Source organism: Scyliorhinus torazame, chromosome 10, assembly GCF_047496885.1.
Source record: "Scyliorhinus torazame isolate Kashiwa2021f chromosome 10, sScyTor2.1, whole genome shotgun sequence".
Taxonomy (NCBI): Eukaryota; Metazoa; Chordata; class Chondrichthyes; order Carcharhiniformes; family Scyliorhinidae; genus Scyliorhinus; species Scyliorhinus torazame.
Genome location: NC_092716.1, coordinates 114974204 through 115000250, shown reverse-complemented (window position 1 = coordinate 115000250; position 26047 = coordinate 114974204). Strand labels below are relative to the sequence as shown.

The 26047-nt window shown below is 49.7% G+C and overlaps 1 protein-coding gene across 1 annotated transcript in view; it reads right to left on the bottom strand.

The window, feature by feature from the left end:
* Nucleotides 1-26047, bottom strand: part of hydin (HYDIN axonemal central pair apparatus protein) — a 1604351-nt gene that overhangs the window by 1135763 nt on the left and 442541 nt on the right. Inside the window, exons 13-14 of the mRNA XM_072518656.1 lie at nt 10666-10889; nt 3238-3305 (exon numbers count right to left, since the gene is read on the bottom strand). Of these exons, the coding sequence (XP_072374757.1) occupies nt 3238-3305; nt 10666-10889 (292 nt within the window). The remainder of the gene's footprint in view (nt 1-3237; nt 3306-10665; nt 10890-26047) is intronic.

Below are 26047 nucleotides of genomic sequence, written 5' to 3'. Positions count from 1 at the left end.
TCCCCCATCCCTCACGGGGCCTCCTCCCCCACAGACACAAACCCTCCCTCCCACACTGACCTCCAAGGCACTGCCTACTGACACTGCCGGGGCACTGCCTGGGCATGACCCTGTACCCCTGGTGGCTGTACTTGTCTGTGCGCTTCTGGTGGGTTCTGTTCACCAGTTCCTCATGCTTAAAAACCTGTTGTAAATGCTGCCGCGTGATGTCACGCCTCTGGAATAGGACTTTCCAGCCTGTGGGATGTTACAATGGGAGGCCTGCTATTCATATGCAAATGTATAATAATGGGGTTACCATCATTACATAGCAGGAACTCCTTTTGTCACTGGCAGGGTGGGAGACATTTGAGCGGGGAATCCTGTAAGCCTAAATAGCACTTTTGGACTCCCACTCGATTTTCCACCCCTTCCGCCATTCCAAATCCACCCCAAACCCCAGATGGTCTTTCCCTTAAAGAGGAACTTTGCTGTATTTTAAATTATGCAGCCAGCAAGTCAGTCAGGAATAACATAAATATTCCTCCTCCCGTGCGAAGGTTCTGGAGTTCACAGTGACAACATCTGAGTGTTGTGCTCCAAATACTGAAATATGGGGCGAGATCTACCAGCCAGGTTACGCCTGAAAGGCAGTACGACATGGCTCAGCACAACTGGTAAATGCTGGGTGATCCTTCTTCCGGGATCTAACCGGCTTGCCGCACCTCGCGAGTTCTAACACGATCCCGCAAGTCGTCACGATGTTAATCACACCCATTGTGGGCGGGATCACCTTTTCGCAAATCTGCATATTGGAGTGAGACAGCTAGTCTCACTCTAATATGCATTCCCACAATCTACACACAAATGGGGACCAGACAGAATGGCACTTGAGGGAGGTGTCCTCGGGGATCGGATGATCCCAGGTGCTGGCCCTCTGGGCAGGGTGGTGCCCTGCCACTACTGGTCCCACCTGGGCATCTTGGTAGTGCCACATGCCTGCCAGGGGCCCCTTGATATTCAATGGCATTACCATTGCTGAATACCCCCCCGATCAACATCCTGGGGCTTACCATTGATCAGAAATTGAACTGAACCAGACACATTAATACTGTGGTTACCAGGGCAGGACAAAGGTTAAGAATCCTACGGTGGGTAACTCACCACCTGACTCCCCAAAGACTGTTCACCATATCCAAGGCACAAATCAGGAGTGAATGGAATATTCCCGACTTGCCTGGATGAGTGCAGCTCCATCAACACTCAAGAAACTCAACACCATCCAGGACAAACCAGCCCGCTTGATTGCTCCCCCTTCGACAAACATTCAAACCTTCCTCCACCAACAAACCATGGTTTCTGTGTATACCATCTACAAGATGCACTGCAGTAACTCATCAAGGTTCCTCCGACAGCACCTTCCAAACCCACGACCACTACCATCTAATAGGACAAGAACAGCAGATACCTGGGAACCCCAGCACCTGGAGGTTCCCTTCCAAGTCACTCACCACCCTGATTTGGAAATATATCGCCGTTCCTTCACTGTCGTTGAGGCTAAATCCTGGAACTCCCTCTCTAACAGCACTGCGGGTGTACCTACATCTCAAGGACTGCAGTGGTTCAAGAAGGCAACACACCACCATCTTCTGAAGGGCAACTCGGAATGGGCAATAAATGCTGGCTTAACCAGCAACGCCCACATCCCGTAAATGAATTTTTTAAAAACACTGCCCATGTGGCACTTCCAGCTAGCAGGAGCACTGCCAGGGTTCCAGGCTGGCAATTTTGCACGCTGCCGATTGGGCCCAGGCGTGCCGGTTCAGGAAGGACCTCCCCTTATAGATGAGCTGTGGGAGGGGAGTTTTGGGGATCGATCTCTTCTTGCACTGAGGAGTTCTGGCGAGCGGAGCTCCTCAGTGCAGAAAATGGGTCTAAGTGCAGCCTTGGTTGCACGTCCCCCGCTGAGACCACCAATCTACCCGAATGGCCATTTGATAGCATGGTGTTTCTCGGCACTCCGAGCCTTGGGAAACATCCAGCTAATCACGCGCACTGAGACTCTGTTCTCATTCTGGTGGATTGCACCCATGGAGTATTAGAGGAAACACAAAAAGCCTGAAAGAGGCAACTTTTATCTTACTTCTTCAATATTCTGCTTCTTCGGAAGATGACACTGGAAATCATTGCATGCCTTATCAAAGAGGCCATCTGCCTCACCAAAGGGCACTGGGCCCTTGATTCAATATCAGATAGCATCATGTGTGCCTTTATACTAACTACTATAGAACTAGAGATTTTCTGGATGTGACCTACTCAGCCATCGTCATGTACACATCCTGACATAAAGCTTATGGTGAAGGACTTCAAAGGGTCATTAATAATTGCCTTCAAGGAGGCTCACAGATGACACGCTTCACTTGTCTTGACCTATGTTAATAGCAGTGGGGAAATCATCCAATCAACTAAAAGAGCTGTGATCCAGGTGATTTAGTCCATGGAGCCAAAGGTCATTCCCATTTGTGCAACAAAGAGATTGAATAATTGGGAAGACACGGTTTAAGTTTTTCTGAATGAACTTTAAAAAACAAGTTCTCTTACATTGGTATTCAGCTCATCCACAACTAATCTAAGTCTATCCAACAATACCTCTTCTAATAGATCAATTTGTCCAGCTTTATAAATGATAGAACTGTGTCTAATTCAAACTGCAATTTAAACCCTACACAGATGGCTTGTCAGTAACAATACACTAAATAATCAATCAACCGTTCATAAAGCAGTTATTATTAATGGCTGGTGCCCATCAAATCATCATAAATTTGAATATAAATGGGTGTTGTCTAATTATCTGTCACTAAATATTTTACTGAAAATACCATCTATGCCAGTCTTGCCAAAAGAATCAATCTTGTGTTGCTGGAGAAGAGCATATACAAGTTACTGCCAGATTCTTGAGTCTATTATTAATTCAGAAAAATAGCAACATTTGCAGAAGGCCAATGTGGCAACCTGCTTTACAATCCTAAATTTGCAGATATGCCTATTGGCGCCAATCAGCCTGACAGACATGAAATGAGGGAGGAAATTGTATCCAAAATGTTTTCTGGTACAAGATATTTAATTGGGCATAAATTTGAAATTCTAGGTGAACAGCAACTTCATTTCCCATTATTAAATAACACAGGAAATATTCATTGCTTTTTGAATCTCCTTTCCTAATAGCCACGATGGGACACAAAAACATTACATACTCACCAAAGGAGACTTCCCCAAAGTTCAGTATAGGCACGTTGAAGTGAAACGTAGGTCCAATGACACATCCCCTGAAGAGAATAAGTAGTTATCAGCATGTTTTAAGCTGCAGTGGGCTGTAATAATTAGTGATGCATCTGCAAGGAGGTCACTATGAGAATAATTTTCAGCAGTTCAATACCGACACTCAGCAATTTCCAATGATAATGAATACAGTTCAAGGTGAACATGTCAATACAGGAGCAGTGAAACGACATGGGCAATTTCTTTCCAATTATAATGAAGCATCAGAATGTTTCTGACTGAAACTCGAGTTAGAGTCAACATATTACATCAACGTTCTTGCAGAATTACCCTTGGAAGCCAAATCAAAGGAGATATTAGATTAATTTAAAAGAAGAATAACTTAAAGCCATGTGACACTATACCAATCCTAAAACTCTCCCCCCAGAAAGGTAGGTTTTGTTTTAAAACAGGAATGGAAATAATCAGAACCACAATATAAGGTTGTGTATTTCAGCCACTAAGTCATAGAATCCCGACAGTGCAAGTCAGGTTGTTATTTTTCAACTTTAGGTGGTTGAAACATGTCAATGTATCAGCATGACAAATATCATTCTGCCGACCGACCCATTTATAACCTGTCCTGGATCAGTGTATCCCACTGATGGATTTAACCTGTAAAGTAACATTTTTATAAAGATATTAAGTGGTGGTTATATAGCCAAGGGATAGAAGTCTCCAAGCATGTTGTGGAGTATTAACAAGTTCTCTGCCCGGTAGTCAGCGTGATATACAGGCGCAGCTTCCAGTCAGGTGTGGAGGACTAGGGAGCAGACAGGTCTGATACTTGACCCCGAGGATGTTTATTTAGAGAGAAGTCTAATGTTCGAGTGTGGGTGGAGTACTCCTGTTCCTCTGGCCCACAAGCAATGCTGGAATGGCACTTAGGTTTTGTCCAAAGCTGTTCTCATCTCCGTTCAGTTGCCAGGTATCCAGAGGCCTTTGAAACCCAGCAGCCACTGCTAAACCTGCAAAACGGATGCTGTGGACTCTTTAAAACAGGCACTCATAGCAGCCCCCGCAATGCAAGTTCCAGACCCGCTTTCCCCTTACACCATAGAGGTAGCGACCACAGACCGCACCCTTTCAGCCGTGCTCCTCCAGGAACGGCATGACCAGTTAAGGCCCGTAGCTTACGCCTCCAGACTCTTAGATGCTGTGGAGCAGGGATTTTCAGCCTGTGAGAGGCACCTGCTCGCAGTATTCTGGACAGTCCAGTATTTTTCATACATTACCGGACTGAACCCCATTACAATTCTCACAGAACACACCCCCACCCAACTTTTACTGGACGGACGACTCGAGGACGGTGCAGTTAGTCAGATTCGAGCAGCTCGATGGACCCTTCTCTTGCAGGGATGGGACATCACTGTGAATAGGACAAGGACACACACCTATTTAGCCGACAATTTACAGTACCCCGGAACCCCCCATGAATGTGAGATTATCTCTCCACACCACAACACAGGCCCCTTTATCGCTTAAACACCCCCCAGAAAGATAGGTAATTGAACTCAGAGCCCCCCGCAAACGGACACGTGTGAGCCCATAAAGATTTATGTGGATGGATCTTCCACAGTCTTGGATGGGAAGCGCATTACAGGTTGGGGTATATATGTCGAGGACGCACAGGGACGCACCCTCGAGGAAATATCGTTAAAACTACCCGGACACTTAGGCGCGCAGGCAGCAGAGCTTGCGGCCATCGCATATATAGTTGAGCACCCAGATTCCTTCCCCAGCCCAGCAGACACATACTCGGACAGCCTCTATGTCTGTAACAGCCTTACGGAATTTCTGCCCCTGTGGGAAGCAAGAGGATTTGTTTCCGCAGTCGGAAAACCGCTCCCCTCAGCCCCATTGCTCCGTCATATTTTAGAAAAAGCCCAGAACAAGACTTATGGGATAATCAAAGTCCGCAGCTACCATCGTTCCTCCCCCCTGGAAATGTGAAAGCCGACGCACTGGCTAAAGCAGGTTCCAGACATGGGTATTTTTGGAAACCCCCCGAAAGCGCGCCAGTGAGTGCAGTTCAGGTCTCACAGACAAAGATCGAGGATCTAGTGGAGGCCCAGAAGCAGGACACCAATCTCAGGGAGATTGTAAAAGGGAAATATCCAGCATCCTATGAGAGGTTTAGAAATACACTGACCACACATGACGGTGTGGTGTTAAAGGACACCCTTTATGTGGTTCCTGAACAGGGCAGGAATCAATTGATTTGTTTGTTCCATGACGGTCATGGACATCAGGGAATCGACCCCACTACAGCCCATCTCAAGCAGCTTTGTTGGTGGCCAACTTTAAAGGAAGATGTAACCCATTACATAGAGAATTGTCTTATCTGTGCGCAGAATAATCCGGACAGATCTGCCAAAAAGGCTCAACTCAGCCACACCCGACCTGTTAATGGCCCCTGAACTAACCTCCAGATCGATTTTATAGGACCATTGCCCCCTTGCAGGAATGGCTATAAATATGTACTTGTGGTAATTGACACATTTACCAAATGGGTGGAAACATTCCCAGCCCGCACAAACACTGCAAAAACCACAGCCAAGATTTTGACCCACCACATCTTTACAAGATGGGGACTCCCCCGCAGTATTGAATCAGACCAAGGCTCCCATTTTACGGGCCGTGTCATGCAGAACGTCCTCACGATATTTGGCATCACCCAAAAATTCCACAGAGCATACCACCCACAGTCAAGTGGTATCGTGGAGCGCATGAATCGGACCCTAAAACCACCCTCAGAAAAATGGTCGAGCAGAACAACACCACTTGGGACTCAGTCCTCCCTTTTGCGCTGATGTTTTTGCACAACACTATTTCAACCTCCACAGGTTACACCCCACACACCCTCATGACCGGACGCCCCATGCAAGGCACAGAATATTTGTTAGGTTTGGACCTGACCAGCCCCGAAGTGACGGCCCTCACACACGAAAAAGCCGTGGAGCAATTAGTTGCAAATGTTAAAACGGCTCAGCTAGCAGCCGCAATAAAATTGGGCACCAGAAAGAAACAGAGCAAGGCTTGCTTCGACAAGACAGTGCATGCTACTGAGTATAGTATCGGACAGCAAGTGATGCTTTCTGTATATAACCCCAGCACATTCCTGTCACCAAAATACTCGGGTCCGTATTCCATTGCGGATAAAGTAAGCCCTTCCGTTTATAAAATAAAGTACCCCAATGGTAAGACTGCGTGGTTTCATATAAACCAGCTGAAGGCTTATGGAACACAGTCGAACCACGCATACCACGTCACGCAGAACACCACACCCCGCCCACAGCCAACGTAACCCTACCAACCCCCACCACGTCCAGCCCAGCCACGGACTCGACCTCGACTCCACCCCCGAAATATACACTCCGCCCCGGAACGGCCACAGACTGCAGCAGCAGAGACAGCGACTGTGACTCGGACGATAGCCACAGCACGCCTCCCTACTATCCCCATGCAACCGGACCCACACCCAGCGACTCAGACTACGATCCAAGTGATCCCTTCCTGATCACTTTCCTGAACAAGCCCCACCACCGACCACCGCACCACACTGACGACCCCGATTGTGTCCCCACACAACTAGACACCAATTATTGGCACCCTGACAACTCATACCGACTCGTCCGCAACGACGAGAGCAACCCCAACTCACACCATGCAGCCCTTTCAGCCCTAATCCACTCCAGAGTTTGGCACCAGGGAGAAGAGGACGACCTTAGGTCTGACTCCCAAACCGCCAACCCCTTTGCGACCCTGTTCACAACCGAGAACTGAGGTGTCCAGATGATGTTTTAAAGGAACCGCTTGGGAGAAGTGTTGTCCTTTCTGATGGAACCTGCAGAATGTTTTATGTTGTGTGTACGTTTGTTAAATGTTGTATGTCCGACAGGAGAATTTTTTCTCACTGCCCCACGCCTATTCGGCCGAAACCTCTGAGGACTAGCCTACAGAGACTCACTGTGGCCAGATACTAGTTCAGAGGCATTAGCTTGTCTGCAGACACTTGTTCGGGTACCAGACGCCCGCTCGTAACTGCCCTTCTGGTTCGAAGGATAGAACCACTACGGCAGCCCCACCACGATGACTACATTTTTGTCCGTTTTTGTCGGTTGCTCAGGCAGTGGAGAAACGGCTTGAGACCTGCCCTGCCTGGGAACCCCCCCTCTGGTCAACTATGCTCAGGTAGGAGAGATACGGCATTGGTAGCCATCCTACCCGGGGACTCCATCCAACACTTACCCGTCGCGGCCCATATGCACCTCATTTTGGCATTTTTCAGTTCAAAAAGTTTTGTTTGTTTAGGTAACCTTTATGTTGCCGACCATCTACTATTTACATCCTGGAACATTTGGATGCTAAATCAGCACTGGTTCATTATTGGGAAGTGTGCCGTGTCCTAAAATTTGTTTTTGGAAAAAAAAAAATGAGTGAGTCACACATAGTGGCCAATTAGAAAGGGAGTAATTGGCACTACAGGACAGACACATTTGCATACCAGATATGAAACAAAGATAGTTACAGACATTATGCTTGTTTCTACAGAACTCCAGAACCGGAGAAAACAAAGAAAGGAAAGGAAGGAGAACAGCCATGAGGACTTCCTTCAAGTGGATCGCCCTTGTGCTATTGGACATTTGGTTGCGCGTGACCGCGAACCCCATGACTTCAAGATGCCCAGCCGTTAATGTTTCACTTTCCCGCAGTACCCAGAGCCCAGTCACCAGCGACACTACATCATCTTGGTGTGCCAGGTTCATAACCTGGTACTCCCTGTCCTATGTGATCAAAACACTACTAGCGTTGGCGATACTCTGCTGCATCATGCAGACTATGCGTCTACGGAAATGGAGAAGGAGAGCCTACCACGCTCGAACCCCGGTATATAGGATCAGATCCCCTATGTTCGGTTACGACCAGACCCCCGACCCCCGGGATCTATAATAAAGAAATAAAGTGCATTCACTTGCGTTACTGTTATTGTAAATAAAGAGATGTAAAGAACTTTTCATGAGCAAATTGTATGATCCTGAGCTTGACTGCTAAGCCAGGAAAGACTGTATGAAATGCTATGATTTTGTTGTATGATTGAGGATAATGGAATGTTTAAGTGAGTGTAGTATATTAAGAATAAGTTAGAGGTTCCCAGTTTATTGTTTTGTAATGCATGTCCCTGTCTGACATAGCGCCCTTAGAATTGTTTGTTAAAATTTTTTGTGCATAGCTATGGTCAGTGCAGAGGCCATGAAGGAGGTGTCCCCCCCAGGTCAGGGAATGGAAAGCAACATAATGATGTGATCCATCACGCTTTGCGTTAGGATCACAAGGAGGGAATGTAGCCAGTTAAAATGGCTAACTCACGATTTAGAATGGCTAACCCCGATTTAAAATGGCGAACGGAAAAGGCTGATGGGAAAATCAGCCAACAGGACTAAAACAAGCAGCTGCAGGTAAACTGTGTATTCACCTCTGGGAAGGCCAGACAAGATCGATACCTGCAGCCATCAGAACAACAAAACACCAGCCATCTGAATATTAATGAGCAATCCCCGGGAACAATGTGCAACATTTTAGACACAAAGCCAACTCAGACTTTTCGGCGCCAGCAGGAGCCTACACAAAGGGCGGTGAACGATCACCCCAAGACCGCCCATCGATCAAGGAATCGCTCCAGCATTTGAGAATATTGAACAAAGTGATTGGGACAAAGTCCAATCACTTGGAACCAGGTACAGGGTCCGCCCCGAAAGGGGGGAAGCCCCTGGGGACTATAAGTATAGAGTCCAAGTTCAAATCGACCCTTCTGCTACCCCTTCTGCAACAGCCGCTCAAATCGTAAGTCTTACTTCAACGCTCGCTACGAGATAGGCGCTCCTAGCTATCGATCTGTATCAGCTTCGAATTCCTGAGGCTCAGAACCCAAACGAAAGGCCATTCGTTTCCCTGACCTGGTGGGCTATTTCCAAGTTAAGTATGGGCCTGTTAGTTGTAGCAAGTAGCTTAGACGTAGAATTTATGCATGAGTATTGATTACTGTATATAATAAATGTGCGTTGATTTAACTCTTAATAAGCGGTGTGTTGGATTATTGATCATTACTCGGACTTGAACCACGTGGCGGTATCAGAAAGATACCTGGCGAGCAAAGGTGATAGAACAGAGCAATTAAACTAAGGCTACAGTTAGCAGCAACAGTAATGCCGCCCACACCACCGCAAGCATCATGGTAACCTGACATTGCTCCCTTCCACTGACACCGGGGCATCCCCCCACTGTGGCACTGATCCTACCCCCTTCACTGGCACTGCCCTCATTCACCCCACCCCTTCCCCCTCACAGTTTCCAGATCCACATCCCCTTTACAATCTCCGGCTCCACCGCAATGCATGAACATCAACCATTGGGCGCCCCTACATAAGGGAAAGCCCTCCCAATGCAGTTCCCCAGAGGGCCCACCCAGGCAGAGTCAACCTGGAAGTTCCAGGGGCAGTACCAGGATTCGAGGAACAGTGCCCTTGCACTGTCCGGTCACGTCCCTCACAACCCAGGGGCAATCCACACATCCGTGCACCCGGCTTGAACATCATGACTTGTTTCTGTTTTTGAGAAACAGTATTACGTCAGGCCACCAATGGGAGAAGAATTTATCGTGGCCAGACCCTACGGCGTAAATCTGTTTAATTAAATTATAATATATTCATGATCATGCAAGGCATGCTCCTGACATGAACCTGATCACATCACCGGTGGGAGACTGGGAAGATCATGTTCTGAAATCTCGCCAGTGCAAGTCCCATTATGGCCCTCTTGTGAGATTCTGCACCCATAACGGGATTTGCGCCTGCGGCGAACGGATTATCTAAATTCCACCCATAGTTTCAGACGTTTCTCCCTCAAACTGATTATAAATTCAATCATATTATGGCTATGGCAAGCCTCGGGGGGAACTTCACTGTGAAATCATTAATTCTTCCTATCTTGTTGCACAATACGTCCTTCTAGCATAGCATGAAGTAACGTCATTTCTTCCCTTGTGTTGGTGTCTCACCACCTGCTACAGGCTCAGGTTGGCAACTTTATTTTTCACACCTTGATCAATAGGTAGTGTTGCCATTGAGTTGTTCTTGGTGATGGACATTAAAGTTCACAACCGAAATTGCATTTTATATCCTTGTTACCATCAGTGGTGTTCACTTGAAGGAGACCTGATTCATCAGCTGAGGGAGAATGGTGGATGTTAATCAGCAGGGGGGTTCCTTGTCCATGTTTGACCATGAGTTATATGTTGCCTTTGCCCATACTTTGCTGAAATACCAAGAAAATACAAAAGAGAATCTGGACAAAGAAGATGCTACTTACTTGAAAGTCACTTGGACTGGCTCATGGGTTCCTTGAACAGAAATGAATAAATCTGCTAAGAAATCCCCAAGAAACGTGGCGTTGAAGGTCACTGCTATGATTTGGTATCCGTGTGGCATCAAAATCCCTTCATTTGGATTGAAGCAGAAGCAGGAGCACAAGTGGGTGCGTGATGGAATTTGGGTGTACACAGCAGGAATTTCACCTGTGTTAGCCATCACAATCTGAAAAAAAAAGTGCAATATAAAGAAGATGCTTTAATCAGAAAATTGGGTTATGATAACTTTGTGCAATTGTGTAAAACAATTATTAATAATACATCAGCAGCTCATTTTACATCTCTCTCATTCTTTATCTCTCTCATCTTCAAAGTCTACCACAAACGGTTGTAAGACGTCCATTTGGATGAATGATGAATCCCTCCTCTATGTTGAACACCACTTGGAGGAAACACTGAGGTTGGCAAGGGCGCAGAATATGCTCTGGGTGAGGGACTTCAATGTCCATCACCAAGAATAGTTTGACCACAGACCTAGCTGGCCAGGTCCGAAAGGACATACTGCTAGACTGGGTCTGCGGCAGGTGGTGAGCGAACTAACGTAGAAACATAGAAAATAGGAGCAGGAGTAGGCCATTGGGCCCTTCCAGCCCGCTCCTCGATGCATTATGATCATAGCTGATCATTCCACTCAATAGCCTGATCCCACCTTCCACCCATATTCTTTGATCCCCATCGCCCCAAGTGCTGTATCTAACTGCTTCTTGAAAAGATGTTGGCCTCAACTACTTTCTGTGGTAATGAATTCCACAGGTCAACCACTCGCTGGGTGAAAAACCTTCTCCTCATCTCAGTCCTAAATTTACCCCGTATCCTCAGATGGTGACCCTGGTTCTGGAGGCCCCACCATCGGGAACATCCTTCCGGCATCTACCCTGTCTAATACTTTTCGAATTTTATAGGTTTTTATGAGATTCCTCTCATTCTTCTGAACTCCAGTGAATACAACCCTAATCAACTCAATCCGTCCTTATATGTCGGTCCTGCCATCCCAGGGGTCCAAGATGTAGCAGGCAATTTAGGGTTTAAACAGCCTGTGGAAAACACTGCTAGCAGCAGAGGTAGAGGGATATGCCCACAGCCTGAGTTACCTTGTCCCATTCAGACTTAACCTCGTTAGTGGGAATACACAGGAAGCCCCGGTTCAGCCAGGATGATCCACTCAGGACCCATTGTCATTCGAGACAACCTGGTTTGACCAACCATTAGCCCATCACCAAGTCCAATGACCCATTTATCCGTCAATTGAAGGTTAGTTGCATGTAAATGACATAGCTCTCTTCTTTTGTATAAATAGGAGTGGGAAATTAGCCATGGTAACGATAATAGGTTCAGGTCTGGAAATATGGGAGAACCTTTGTTTAAGGATCTGGACGGAGCTGAGAGCGAGAGCGATACAGAGCAAGAGGGAGAGAGAGAGCAAGAGAGAGAGAAAATACTGGACAATATCAGCAGGTCTGGCAGCATCTGTGGAGAGAGAAGGGAGCTAAAATTTCGAGTCTGGATGACTCTTTGTCAAAACCTTGATAGGAGTTGACATGCTGCAGACATTGGGGAGCCGCCAGAGCTGGCAGAGCCAGATGATGCAGGGGCAGCCAGGTTTCGATCCAGCAGCTCCTCCGTCCCGAGGTGAACCCCAGGGCCCTATAAGCACCGACTACGGAGTGCCAACGGCGGCCATCCGTAACCCGAGACCCACCCCACTTACAAAGGCGCATGTCGGAGACAGCACCAGGAACAAGGCAGCAGTGCGGGGCATGTACAGCCAGCACGTGCGCCGGGGCCCTCCGGCCCCAGAACCCTCAGAGGCTGCTCGCCAGGGGCATAGAAGGCCACGGGACGCGGTAGACAACAGGCAGCCTCCACCTCTTATGTACAACCTGGGGAGGTCCAGGATCACTGAGAGGGCATTGAGGGGGAAGGAGGTGAGGAGGGAGTTAAGAGGAAGTTGGGCGTGTTGTGTTGGGGGGCAGCAGTGGGGAAGGGTCTGGCAGGGGTGGAGAATGGCAGGGTGGCACCATCAGGGGATAGGGGCAGTTGGGGACACATTTGTCAATTAATACAAATCATTGACCTCGACCAATATGACTCCTTTGGCACTTTCCTCCACAATACGGGCCGAGCACCAATCCCATGACCCATCTCCCCAGACATGGAGGTCCTGGATGCCTCTTCCCAGCCCGTGAAGGTGATCGGTGTGAGTGAGCACTCAGCAGACAGGCAGGGGTCAGAATATGGCATGTAATGAGGAGCACAGGTGCTCAGCTCACAGCAGGTTATCATCACCCCTGCCATCAACAGTGACCCGCTGACTGTACCGACACAGTCCTCTCACCCTGGAGTGATGGAACACAGACCCAGGGAACTTGGAGAATGGTGGGGGGGGGGTCGGGGAGGGAGGGTGAAGGGGTGGGAATGGGGGGCGGAGGGGGAAGGCTGAGGGATGTGGGAGGGGGACAGGAAGAGGGATGTTGGGAGAGGGAGAATAACAGACGAGGCCACGTCCTATGTGAAGCGGGCAGTATGAGGGCTTCCCTGGTCCTCCGGGCATGCCAGACCCTCGCTGTTTCCGCCTGTCCTCCATCCTCCAGTTGGTCCTGCGAGTCCTTCCCAGGGTCGTCCTCCAGCCCCTCCGGGTTAGGTGCCTCCTCATCCTCGGAAGTGGCCACATGTTCCTCTCCCTCAACCTCCAGCACGTCACTCCGCTGCTGTGCCAGGTTGTGGAGGAACCAGCAGACCACCGTACTGGCGTCATCAACCAGATCATCAGCAGGTACCCCTTGTCCCCCAAGAGCCAACCGGCCATCCTGGAGTGGTCCTCGAAGAGGCTATCAATGTCGACTGCCCCAGGATGAAGCTGCCATGCACACTCCCTGGGAAGCGTAAATGAGCTGGATGTTCAGGGAGTGGAGCCCCTTCCTGTTGATGTAGGGCACTCTCTGAAGGTTCGTTGAGCACAAGGTGACATGCGTACCATCTATTAGCCTCTGGATCTGGGGCATCGTGTCGATGATGGAGAAACAAGCTGTCCGGGCATCCTTTTGGGCTTGATCCATGTCAAAGTTTACACAGTTAGCTGCCCAGGCAAACAGGGCATCTGTGACTTCCCAGTGCCCCTGCGCTCATTCCTGGGAGTGAAGATGGCTACTCACCTCCTCCAATCCCCACAGCAGCCATTCCGCCAGCTTCATGTTTTCAAAAATGTCTACTAATCGGCACCCACGTGACCTCTTGCTGGGAGGTGGTTAGAGCACGGGTCATTCCCGTTAATTGTATGGAGATGGCTTTAAGTGGTGAATATTGGTTTCTCGCCACACCATGGCGGGATCCTGAATTCACCAACGAGAGCAGGCCGGTTAGATTTCAAACCGATCAGCGCCCGGCGCAGTTCTCGATTTTGGCCTCTCCTGCCACCTAACGGCCACATTGTGTTCTCGCTCAAGCGCATCGCAGCCATTAAATCACACCCTAAAAGTGTGGTTCGATAGCAGTGGGGAACTCAAACCAGCCACAAATGACACTGAGAAACTTTTCCATCATATCGCACCCCAAGTCCCCTCTCCACATTGAGGATACCCTCCATCGTGTTGTGTGGCACGACCATTGTTCTAAATGGGATAGACTTCAAACAGATTAAGCAGCTCAAGGCTGGGCATCCATGAGGTGCTGTGGGCCATCAGCTGCAGCAGAATTGTATTCAACCACAATCTGCAACCTCATGGGCGTCCTAAAAATGAGGTGCCAACCTGGTGTCGCTAAGTCTACTTGCATGCCAAACAACATAAGCAACACGTAATAGAGCAATTACACAACAAACACTTCTGGGCCTTTTAGCTAAGATCAAGCCTAGGATTAAGCCCAAGATCAGTGATAACGCCTGTTCTTGTCAGCTTGGATCTTGTATGCCTCTTTTGTGGGGACCATAAATTGGATTCAACTTGAATTTAAATTGGCTTCTGAAGCAAACAAGAAATGGATTAAGGGCGTGCCCTGTCCACTCAGCACATGGGTTTTGTAAATCTGAGAAAGGAAAATAATATTTTTTTAATTCCACAACCAACGGATCAGATCTAAGCTCTGCAGGCCTGCTCCTCCTGTTGTGAATGGTGGTGGACATTTAAACAACTCACTGGAGGAGATTCCACAAATATCCTCATGCTCAATGATGGAACACATCGGCGTAAAAGATAAGGGGCGAGATTCTCCGACCCCCCCCGCCAGGTCGGAGAATCGCCGGGGGTGGCGTGAATCCCGCCCCCGCCGGTTGCCGAATTCTCCGGCACCAGATGTTCGGCGGGGGCGGGAATCGCGCCGCGCCAGTTGGCGGGCCCCCCCCCCCGGCAATTCTCCGGCCTGGATGGACCGAAGTCCCGCTGCTAGAATGCCTGTCCCGCCGGCGTGGATTAAACCACCTCTCTTACTGGCGGGACAAGGCGACGCGGGCGGGCTCCGGGGTCCTGGGAGGGGCGCGCAGGGCGATCTGGCCCCGGGGGATGCCCCCACGGTGGCCGGGCCCGCGATCGGGGCCCACCGATCCGCGGGCAGGCCTGTGCCGTGGGGGCACTCTTTTCCTTCCGCCTTCGGCATGGTCTCCACCATGGCAGAGACGGAAGAGACCCCCTCAATTGCGCATGCGCGGGGATGCCGTGAGCGGCCGCTGACGCTCCCGCGCATGCGCCGCCCGGCAATGTCATTTCCGCGCCAGCTGGTGGGGCACCAAAGGCCTTTCCCGCCAGCTGGCGGGGCGGAAATCAGTCCAGCGCGGGCCTAGCCCCTCAAGGTTAGGGCTCGGCCGCTCAAGGTGCGGAGGATTCCGCACCTTTGGGGCGGCGCAATGCCGGACTGATTTGCGCCGTTTTGGGGGCCGGTCGGCGGACATCGCGCCGATTACGGAGAATTTCGCCCAAGATTCACAACAATCTTTAGCCAGAAGTGCTGAGTGGATGATCCATCTCGATCTCCTCCGCAGGTCTCCAGCATCACAGATGTCAATCTTCAGCCAATTTGATTCACCCCACGTGATATCAAGAAATTGCTGAAGGCACTGAATACTGCAAAAACTATGGACCCTGGCAATATTCCAGCTTCTGCTTGGACTGAAATTTGTGGTCCAAAATTGCTGCATCCCGAGCCAAGCTGTTCCAGTACAGCTACAAGACCTGGCACTTATCCGGCAATGCGGAAAATTGCTCAAGAAGCAGGACAAACACAACCTAGCCAATTAACATCCCATCAATCTAATCCCAACAATCCCACCAACTGTCGATCATCAGTAAAGTGGGTGTATCAACAGTGGTATCAACGGCACTTGCTTAGCAATAACCTGCTCACAGATGCTTAGTTTGGTTTCCGCCAGGATCACCTAGCTCCTGACCTCAAATATGAACAGAATAGCTGTGGCTGGCGTAATCATCCTTATTTGTTGGTATAAAAGGGGCGGTGCACTTCCCTGGATGTGGTTGGTTAGGTGCAGGTCCAGCTGTGGTGTGGGTTCTCGGGTGTACTGGAGGTCCTCAGGTATTGACTCCTGTGTGCCGGAATGTGCTGGGTTAGGCCCGGTGCTGCAGCTGGTGCCCTGTTGCCCCCTGGAGCCTGGGCTTTCCTTTTTCGAAGGGACTTATTAGGGACATTCAGAAAGGTTGGGCATTGCTTCTTCTGTGTACAGAGGCCTGGGGATAAGCTGAGTCCTGTACTTTGGTCGATATCCTGTTGCCCCCCCCCCCTGCGGTTGGCAGGTCAAACTTTATCCCATACCCTCTCCAGATTAAATATCTCATGATTTGGCCCACTTTTTACTGAAGTAGTTCTAACGAATTGAGAAATTTCCTGACTTGCGCTACCTGCCTTGGTCGCCAAAATCCAATCTATTTCAGTGAGAATATCTCTCAGTCTTCTACACTCCACAGAATAGACTTTATTTAGTGTGGGACATTCCACTCATTTTTAAAAACCTACCAATATTTTGCTTACTGCCTCCAATGCAAATACATCATTCTGTCATTACATTGACAAAAATTGTATAAAGTCTGAACTCACCATAGTCCCGGACAATTGTAAGACACCTTTCTTTTTGCACTCCAATCCCTTGACAACCAAGGACAACATGCCATTTATCATGTAAGTACATCCAAGTCTCTATGAATATCAACATTTACAAGCTTCACACTTTCTAAAAAATATTCTGCTTTTCTATTCTCCATCTGCCACTTTCTTGCCCGCTCACTTAACATATTTATATCTTGTTGCAGCCTCAGCAAGCCGAGGTACATTACTACCGGTATGTAAAGGCAAAACACTGGGGATTCTGAAAATCTAAAATAAAAACAGAAAAGCTGGATAAACTCAGCAGGTCTGGTAGCATCTGTGGAAAGAGAAACAGAATATGGTCCCTTCTGTCCTCATTTTTCATCCCACCAGCCTCCGTATTCAAAGGATCATCCTCCGCCATTTCCATCAACTCTAGCATGATGTCACCAATAAACACATCTTCCACTCACATCCCACTGTCAGCATTCCATAGGGACCAATCCTCCGTGACACCCTGATCCATTCCTCCATTGCCTCCAATACTTCATCCCGTTCCCACGGCACCTTCCTTTGCGACCGTAGAAGGTGCTGTCTCATTATCTCCTCTTTCCTCGTCGTTCAATCACTCATTTCAGGTGAAGCAACCTTTCACTTGCACCTCCTTCAATTTGGTTTATTGTATTCGTTGCTCCCAATTTGGTCCGCTCTACACTGGGGAGACTGAATGCCGACTGGGTCACCACTTTGCAGGATGTCTTCGCTCAGTTCTCAAGCATGACCCCAACCTTCTTGTCACTTGCCATTTCAACTCAGCACGTTGCTCTCATGCCTACATTGGAGTTGTCATTGCTCAAAAAAGGGCACAATCTAAGCGAATTGCTACAGAGTCACATTTAGAGTGTGTTTAGCTGGGTGTTTCCCGGTGCGGCAGCACCAGGAAAGCCCACTCTATCGAACGGGACTCTGTTGCGATCTGCGGCCTCGGTGGGGAACTTAGATCCATTTTCTGTACTGAGGAGCTCTGCTTGTCTGAACTCCTCAGTGCAAGAGGAGAACAGGATGCCATTTTTAAACGTCGCCCAATCTCTTGATCCCCCCCGACGCAACCCCAGGGACCTGGATTCAATTCCCGCCTTGGGTAATTGCCTGTGTGGAGTTTGCACTTTCTCCCCGTGTCTGCGCGGGTTTCCTCCGGGTGCTCCAGTTTCCTCCCATAGATCAAAGATATGTAGGGTTAGCCATGTTAAATTGCCCCTTAGTGTCTAAAAAGGTCAGCTGGGCTTACGGAGTTACAGGGGTAGTGTGGCGATGTAGGCTTAAGTATGGAACTCTTTCCAAGGGCAGATGCAGACTCGATGGGTCGAATGGCCTCCTTCTGCACTGTAAATTCTATAATTCTATGACTTTGTGAGGCGGTGCACCGGGTAGATCAACGAAGAGGCCTCTCCCAGGCAAATGGGGTTGCAAAGTGGCTGGTAGATCGTGCCCAAGGTCTTTTTTCTTTTTTTTTTTTTAAATAATTTTTATTAAAGGTTTTCATAAAATATCAATAACAAAATGAGAAAGAAAAAAGAACCCAACAGGGTTAAGTACAAAACACAATCTAAAAAAGCAACCCCCCAAACCCCTCCCCCCTGTACCTAAATAATAAATTAACATTAACACCCCGACTTAAGACAACAGGTGTATACACCCCCTCAGACCCTTCCAGTGTAAATAACATAAACAAAAATAAAGTAAACCCCCCCCCCCCGCCCCACCTGCTGCTGCCATTGACCAATGTCTATCGTTCTGCTAGAAAGTCTAAGAACAGTTGCCACCGCCTAAAGAACCCTTGTACCGACCCTCTCAAGGCGAATTTCACCCTCTCCAATTTAATGAACCCTGCCATATCGCTGATCCAGGATTCCACGCTTGGGGGCCTCGTATCTTTCCACTGAAGGAGAATCCTTCGCCGGGCTACCAGGGACGCAAAGGCCAGAATTCCGGCCTCTTTCGCCTCCTGCACTCCCGGCTCCTCAGCCACCCCAAATATTGCGAGCCCCCAGCCCGGTTTGACCCTGGATCCTACCACCCTCGACACCATCCTCGCTACGCCCTTCCAAAATTCCTCCAGCGCTGGGCATGCCCAGAACATATGGGTGTGATTTGCTGGGCTCCTTGAGCACCTAACACACCTGTCCTCACCCCCAAAGAAACGGCTCATCCTTGTACCGGTCATGTGTGCCCTGTGCAGCACCTTAAACTGTATGAGGCTGAGCCTCGCGCACAAAGAGGAAGAGTTCACCCTCCCTAGGGCATCTGCCCATGTCTCCTCTTCCATCTCCTCTCCCAACTCCTCCTTCCACTTACCTTTCAACTCCACCACCGAGGCCTCCTCCTCCTCCTGCATCACCTGGTAAGTTTCCGAGATCTTCCCCACTCCCACCCACCCCCCCGAGAGCACCCTGTCCTGTACTGTGTGTGGCAGTAGCCGTGGGAATTCCACCACCTGCCGTCTGGCAAACGCCCTTACCTGCAAGTACCTGAAGGTGTTCCCCGGGGGGAGCCCGTACTTCTCCTCCAGCTCACCCAAGCTCGCGAACTTCCCGTCCACAAACAGGTCCCCCAACTTTCGTATCCCTGCCCTGTGCCACCCCGAAAACCCTCCACCTGTTCTTCCTGGGGCGAACCGGTGGTTCCCCCATAATGGGGTCCACGCCGAGGCCCTAACTTCCCCCCTTTGCCGCCTCCACTGCCCCCAGATTTTGAGGGCCGCCACCACCACCGGGCTCGTGGTATACCTCCTTGGAGGGAGCGGCAGCGGCGCCGTTGCCAGCGCCCCCAGACTCGTACCCACACAGGACGCCGTCTCCAGCCTCTTCCATGCAGCCCCCTCCACCTCCATCACCCACTTGCGCACCATTGTCGCATTGGCGGCCCAGTAGTACCCACAGAGGTTGGGCAGCGCCAGCCCCCCCCTATCTCTACGCCGCTTCTGGAACACCCTTCTCACCCTCGGAGCCCCTCGCGCCCACACAAACCCCATTATACTTCTGTTAGCCCGCCTGAAAAAAGCCTTCGGGATAAACACGGGGAGGCACTGGAACAGGAACAAAAACCTTGGGAGCACCGTCATTTTGACTGACTGCACCCTACCCGCCAGGGACAGCGGCAGCGCGTCCCACCTCTTCAACTCCTCCTCCATTTTCTCCACCAGCCTTGTAAAGCTAAGCCTATGCAGGGCCCCCCAGCTCCTGGCCACCTGGACCCCCAAATATCTGAAGCTCCTTTTTAGTGGGAGCTCGCCAACCCCCCTCTCCTGGTCCCCTAGCTGAACTACGAACAGCTCGCTCTTCCCCATATTGAGCTTGTACCCCGAAAAGTCCCCGAATTCCCTCAGGATTCTCATTACCTCTGGCATTCCTCCCACCGGGTCCGCCACATACAGCAGCAGGTCGTCCGCATAAAGCGACACCCTATGCTCCTCCCCACCCCGCACCAACCCCCTCCAGTTCCTCAACTCTCTCAGTGCCATAGCCAGGGGGTCAATCGCCAGTGCGAAGAGCAGGGGGGACAGGGGACATCCCTGTCTCGTCCCTCGGTGCAACCGAAAGTACTAGGACCTCCTCCTATTTGTGGCCACACTCACCATCAGGACCTCATACAACAGCCTAACTCACCTGACAAACCCCTCCCCAAACCCAAATCTCTTCAGCACCTCCCACAGGTACCCCCACTCTACCCTATCGAAGGCTTTCTCAGCGTCCATCGCCACCACTATCTCCGCCTCCCCCTCCCTCGCCGGCATCAAGATCGTTTTTCTGAGAGACATGCCTTACATTCAAAATTTTCAACCTTCCTACATTTATTTAATTGGTATATGTGACTTTGATTCAATTCCAATTCAATACCATTCAATGACCTCCATTTACGGGAATGAAGGAGGATGTTTAATGTTTGCCTTTGTGCAATAAACTGTTAATCCAAACTGATTCGATGATTCAAAGGCAATCTTTAATTAAATCACTTATTTACTTCATCCTGTATCTGATCAATGCAGCAGGTCAGCTCTGATTCAATAGGCCAATAGCACTTCAAACATTTCTGTTTAACGAAGGCTAGATGTCAATACAATATAAAGAGAAATTAATAATAGTGTAATGTTAATCGATTCCAGGACAGTATGCTTAACCCTTTCCTTACATTACCCCAGGAGGGATCAGATGGAAGACATGAACAGTAGCAAATGGTTTAGCTCAGGGGAAAATGGTTTAGCTCAGTGGGCTCGACAGCTGGTTTGTGATGCAGAACAAGGCCAGCAGCACGGATACAACTCCCGTACCACTGAGAATTTTGGGGCGTCATTCTCCAACCCCCCGCCGGGTCGGAGAATGGCCGTTGGCCGTCGTGAATCCCGCCCCCGCCCCCGCCGAAGTCTCCGGTACCGGAGATTGGGCGGGGGCGGGAATTGGGCCGTGCCGGTTGGCGGGACCCCCCGCTCAGAAGGGGAAGATTGGTGTATGGGAAAGGGCATTGGAATGGGAAACAAGGGACCCATTGTCACACCACCAGCAGTTTGTGCATCATGCTGGATAGCAGGATGACGGTAAAATGGAAGTTCGGCGGAGAATCCAGTTTCCCGCATGAAATTGGGACCGGTTCCGCTATTCCCCATCTCCCGAAAAGCGGCGTACTCCACGCTGATTATCCACCGCCTTAGGCCATTGCCTGAGGCCCGCCCCGCTATTCTCCATCCCAAAACGGCCGAATTCCCGACGACGTCCACCGTCCGTGATACCCACATGGTGGCTGCAGACTCAGTCCAGGGTCACCACAGTTGGGAGAGGGCCGATTGGAGGGCAGGGGAGGCCTCATTCGGGACTGGAGGTTATGTATGCGGCCGATCGGGGGCACAATTTCGGGGGTCCATGTCCGTGGGCCGAGTCCACCATGGAGCATGGTGCGGCCACTGGAGGCCGCCGCCGTGCGCATGCGTGGTCTCTGACCCAGAAGTGCGGGGGCCGTTTTGGCAGCTGGAGGTACGAGCTCCACGACAGCTGCCTGCTAGCCCTCTGCAAGGTAGTGAATCTGAGGCCTTTTGAAACCAGTTTTCCTGGTGTAAATGACCACAGTTTTCACGACGCCGTGAGGACATAATCCCTAAAACGGAGAAACCAGCCCATTGTTTTCCTATTCTCCCTGTCCCTCTACCAGTGATATAACAGGGCTCGCACCCAGGAAAACTGGAACCTTATTTCAATAAATTTTTATATAATTAGTGGCCTTCTGCACCATATCGTTCCCTCACATTTGGAATTCCTGCTCGCCAACTGACGAGATGTCAGCGAGATTCACAACTGATTTTCAACAATAGGAACCAGGCAAAGGGATCCCGCCAGGAGTGGTCAGGGAAGTACATCCACCCTGGAGGGGTGGGGGACAGATATGCCCAGGAAGTACCCTGGCATTTCCCCCAGCACCTCTGGGGGCAATGCCACGTCTGCTGGGTTTTTCCAGCTCTGTCCCGTCAACGTGACGGTGTAAGCCACATCTCCAGATCTTTTTCTGCACAGCATGTTGGGTTATCTGCAAGGAAAAGCCAGCTCAGCAGCCTGTTAGCTGCACGCCAGTTTTTTCACCTCAGCCAGTGCTGAGAATGGAAAATTCTGTGCAATAATTTAATTTGTGACCAATCATAAGTTTTATCTCAGCAGCTAAGATAATTTAAAGGGAGAAAAGTTTGAGTTGTATGGCTAAATTTTGGAAACTGGAATGATGACTCATTGGAAGGATTTTGACTTCTAAGAGTAAAAGATATAGAAAGGACATTTGGAATTGGAGGACAACCACATGACTAAACTCTTGGCCAAAAGATTTTGTCCTTGTGACTGCTCAAGGTAGTGGAGTAAGATTTTTACATTTACTTGAAAAGTTGAGATCCCAGTCAGCCCACAGAGACTAATACGGTATTGTGAAAGGGATTCAAATAAATATTTCAGGAAAGACAAGAGTTTCTGATATACATTATTAAACATGGGATATGATAAAAACAAATTTGAGACAATAAATGATGAGGTTATGTGGAAGGTATTTTGTGACAGCTGACTGGGAAATCCTGCACAATCTACAAGAAACCTGGGGCGAGATTCTCTGACACCCCCCCCCCCCCCCCCCAACCCCCTCCCCCGGTCGGAGAATCGCCGGGGGCTGGCGTGAATTCCGCCCCCGCAGGTTGCCGAATTCTCCGGCACCGGAGATTCGGCGAGGGCGGGAATCGCGCCGCACCGGTTGGCGCCGCCCGCCCCCCCCCCCGGCGATTCTCCGGCCCGGATGGGCCGAAGTCCCGCTGCTAAAATGCCTGTCCCGCCGGTGTAGATTAAACCACCTACCTTACCGGTGGGACAAGGCGGCGCGGGGCGATCTGGCCCACCGATCCGCAGGCGGGCCTGTGCCGTGGGGGCACTCTTTTCCTCCCGCCTTCGCCACGGTCTCCACCATGGTGGAGGTGGAAGAGACTCCCTCCACTGCACATGCGCGGGAATGCCGTCAGCGGCCGCTAACGCTCCCGCGCATGCGCCGCTCGGAGATGTCATTCCCGCGCCAGCTGGCGGGGCACCAAAGGCCTTTTCCGCCAGCTGGCGGGGCGGAAATTCGTCCGGCGCGGGCCTAGCCCCTTAAGGTTGGGGCTCGGCCCCCAAGATGCGGAGCATTCCGCACGTTTGGGGCGGCGTGATGCCCGACTGATTCGCGCCGTTTTGGGCGCCAGTCGGCGGACATCGCGCCGATACCAGAGAATTTTGCCCCTAGTGTCCAACATGCACCCTATTTTAATCGTATGTTTCTTTCTGTCTTTTCCGGGAAACCAGTGCGCCAGCGAGGGACCAGTATTTCCTGCCGGCGTGACCACCTGGTAAATTGTCATTTATTTCGTTTTTTATATGCTGCTTAAATTATGTAAAGGAGGGTGTCACATACTGCAGTCCCTATAGATATTGTCATTCAACCAAGCCAAACCAAATCAGTACAGCACTGATCCCTGAGGAACTTCCACTAACACAACCATTAAGGATGACTTTTATACGGGAATGCATGAACTAACACTACTTCATTAAACAAAATCTATAATCAGCAAGAGCATCACAGAATTAAATATTGATTCCAGGGGAGTCACAGAAGTTTACAGAGTGGAAGGATGCTATTTGGCCCACTTTGCCTTTGCTAACTCCTTTAAAGAGGAAGTTGTGCTGAATTCCTCACTCTCACATTTTGTCTGCAATCCTCAGGTACTATCCAGCTGCCTTTAAGAATGATGGAATCAGCTTTCCAGATTCTGACAAACTGGCTGTAAAGAGAACTTTGTTCTTACTTTTACTCAGATTGGACTCCCGTGTCCTTATTAAACCAACCTGTCCTCATAACTGAATCCTTCATCTTGAGAGATGGTGCAAGACGGAGGGTTTCAAATTCCTGGGACATTGGGACCGGTTCTGGGGGAGGTGGGACCTGTACAAATCGGACGGTCTGCATCTGGGTGGGACCGGAACCAATGTTCTCGGGGGTGTGTTTGCTAGTGCAGTTGGGGAGGGTTTAAACTAATGTGGCAGGGGGATGGGAACCGATGTAGGAAGTCAGTGGGGACGGAAACAAAAGGCAGGAAGGGAGAGTGTGTAAAGCATGACCAGAGAAAGCAGGGCAGAGAGCAAGGAAAGTCTACATTAAACTGCATTTATTTCAATGCAAGAGGCCTGACGGGCAAAGCGGATGAACTCAGGGCATGGATGGGCACATGGGACTGGGATATTATAGCTATGACTGAAACATGGCTAAGGGAGGGGCAGGACTGGCAGCTCAATGTTCCCGGGTACAGATGCTATAGAAAGGATATAACAGGAGGTAAGAGAGGAGGGGGAGTGGCGTTTTTGATTAGGGAGAACATCACGGCATATCCGAGGGTTCGCCCACTGAGTCTATATGGGTGGAACTGAAAAATAAGAAGGGAGAGATCACCTTGATAGGACTGTACTACAGGCCCCCAAATAGTCAGCGGGAAATTGAGGAGCAAATATGTAAGGAGATTACAGATAGCTGCAAGAATAATAGGGTGGTAATAGTAGGGGACTTTAACTTTCCCAACATTGACTGGGACAGCCATAGCATTAGGGGCTTGGATGGAGGGAAATTTGTTGAGTGTATTCAGGAGGAATTTCTCATTCAGTATGTGGATGGACCGACTAGAGAGGGGGCAAAACTTGACCTCGTCTTGGGAAATAAGGAAGGGCAAGTGACAGAAGTGTTAGTGAGGGATCACTTTGGGACAAGTGACCATAACTCCATTAGTTTTAAGATAGCTATGGAGAATGATAGGTCTGGCCCAAGAGTTAAAATTCTTAATTGGGGCAAGGCCAATTTTGATGGTATCAGACAGGAACTTTCAGAGGTAGATTGGGGGAGACTGTTGGCAGGCAAAGGGACGGCTGGTAAATGGGAGGCTTTTAAAAATGTGTTAACCAGGGTTCAGGGTAAGCACATTCCCTTTAGAGTGAAGGGCAAGGCTGGTAGAAGTAGGGAACCCTGGATGACTCGAGATATTGAGACTCTGGTCAAAAAGAAGAAGGAGGCATATGCCGTACACAAACAACTGGGATCAAGTGGATCCCTTGAAGAGTATAGAGATTGTCGAAATAGAGTTAAGAGGGAAATCAGGAGGGCAAAAAGGGGACATGAAATTGCTTTGGCAAATAATGCAAAGGAGAATCCAAAGAGCTTCTACAGATCCATAAAGGGAAAAAGAGTAACTAGGGACAGAGTAGGGCCTCTTAAGGATCAACAAGGACATCTATGTGCAGAGCCGCAAGAGTTGGGTGAGATCTTGAATGAATATTTCTCATCGGTACTCACGGTGGAGAAAGGCATGGATGTTAGGAAACTAAGGGAAATAAATAGCGATGTCTTTAGAAGTGTGCATATTACAGAGGAGGAGGTGCTGGAAGTCTTAAAGCGCATCAAGGTAGATAAATCCCCGGGACCTGATGAAATGTATCCCAGGATGTTGTGGGAGGCTAGGGAGGAAATTGCGGGTCCCCTAACAGAGATATTTGAATCATCGGCAGCCACAGGTGAGGTGCCTGAAGATTGGAGAGTGGCGAATGTTGTGCCCTTGTTTAAGAAGGGCAGCAGGGAAAAGCCTGGGAACTACAGACCGGTGAGCCTAACGTCTGTAGTAGGTAAGTTGCTAGAAGGTATTCTGAGAGACAGGATCTACAAGCATTTAGAGAGGCAAGGACTGATTCGGGGCAGTCAGCATGGCTTTGTGTG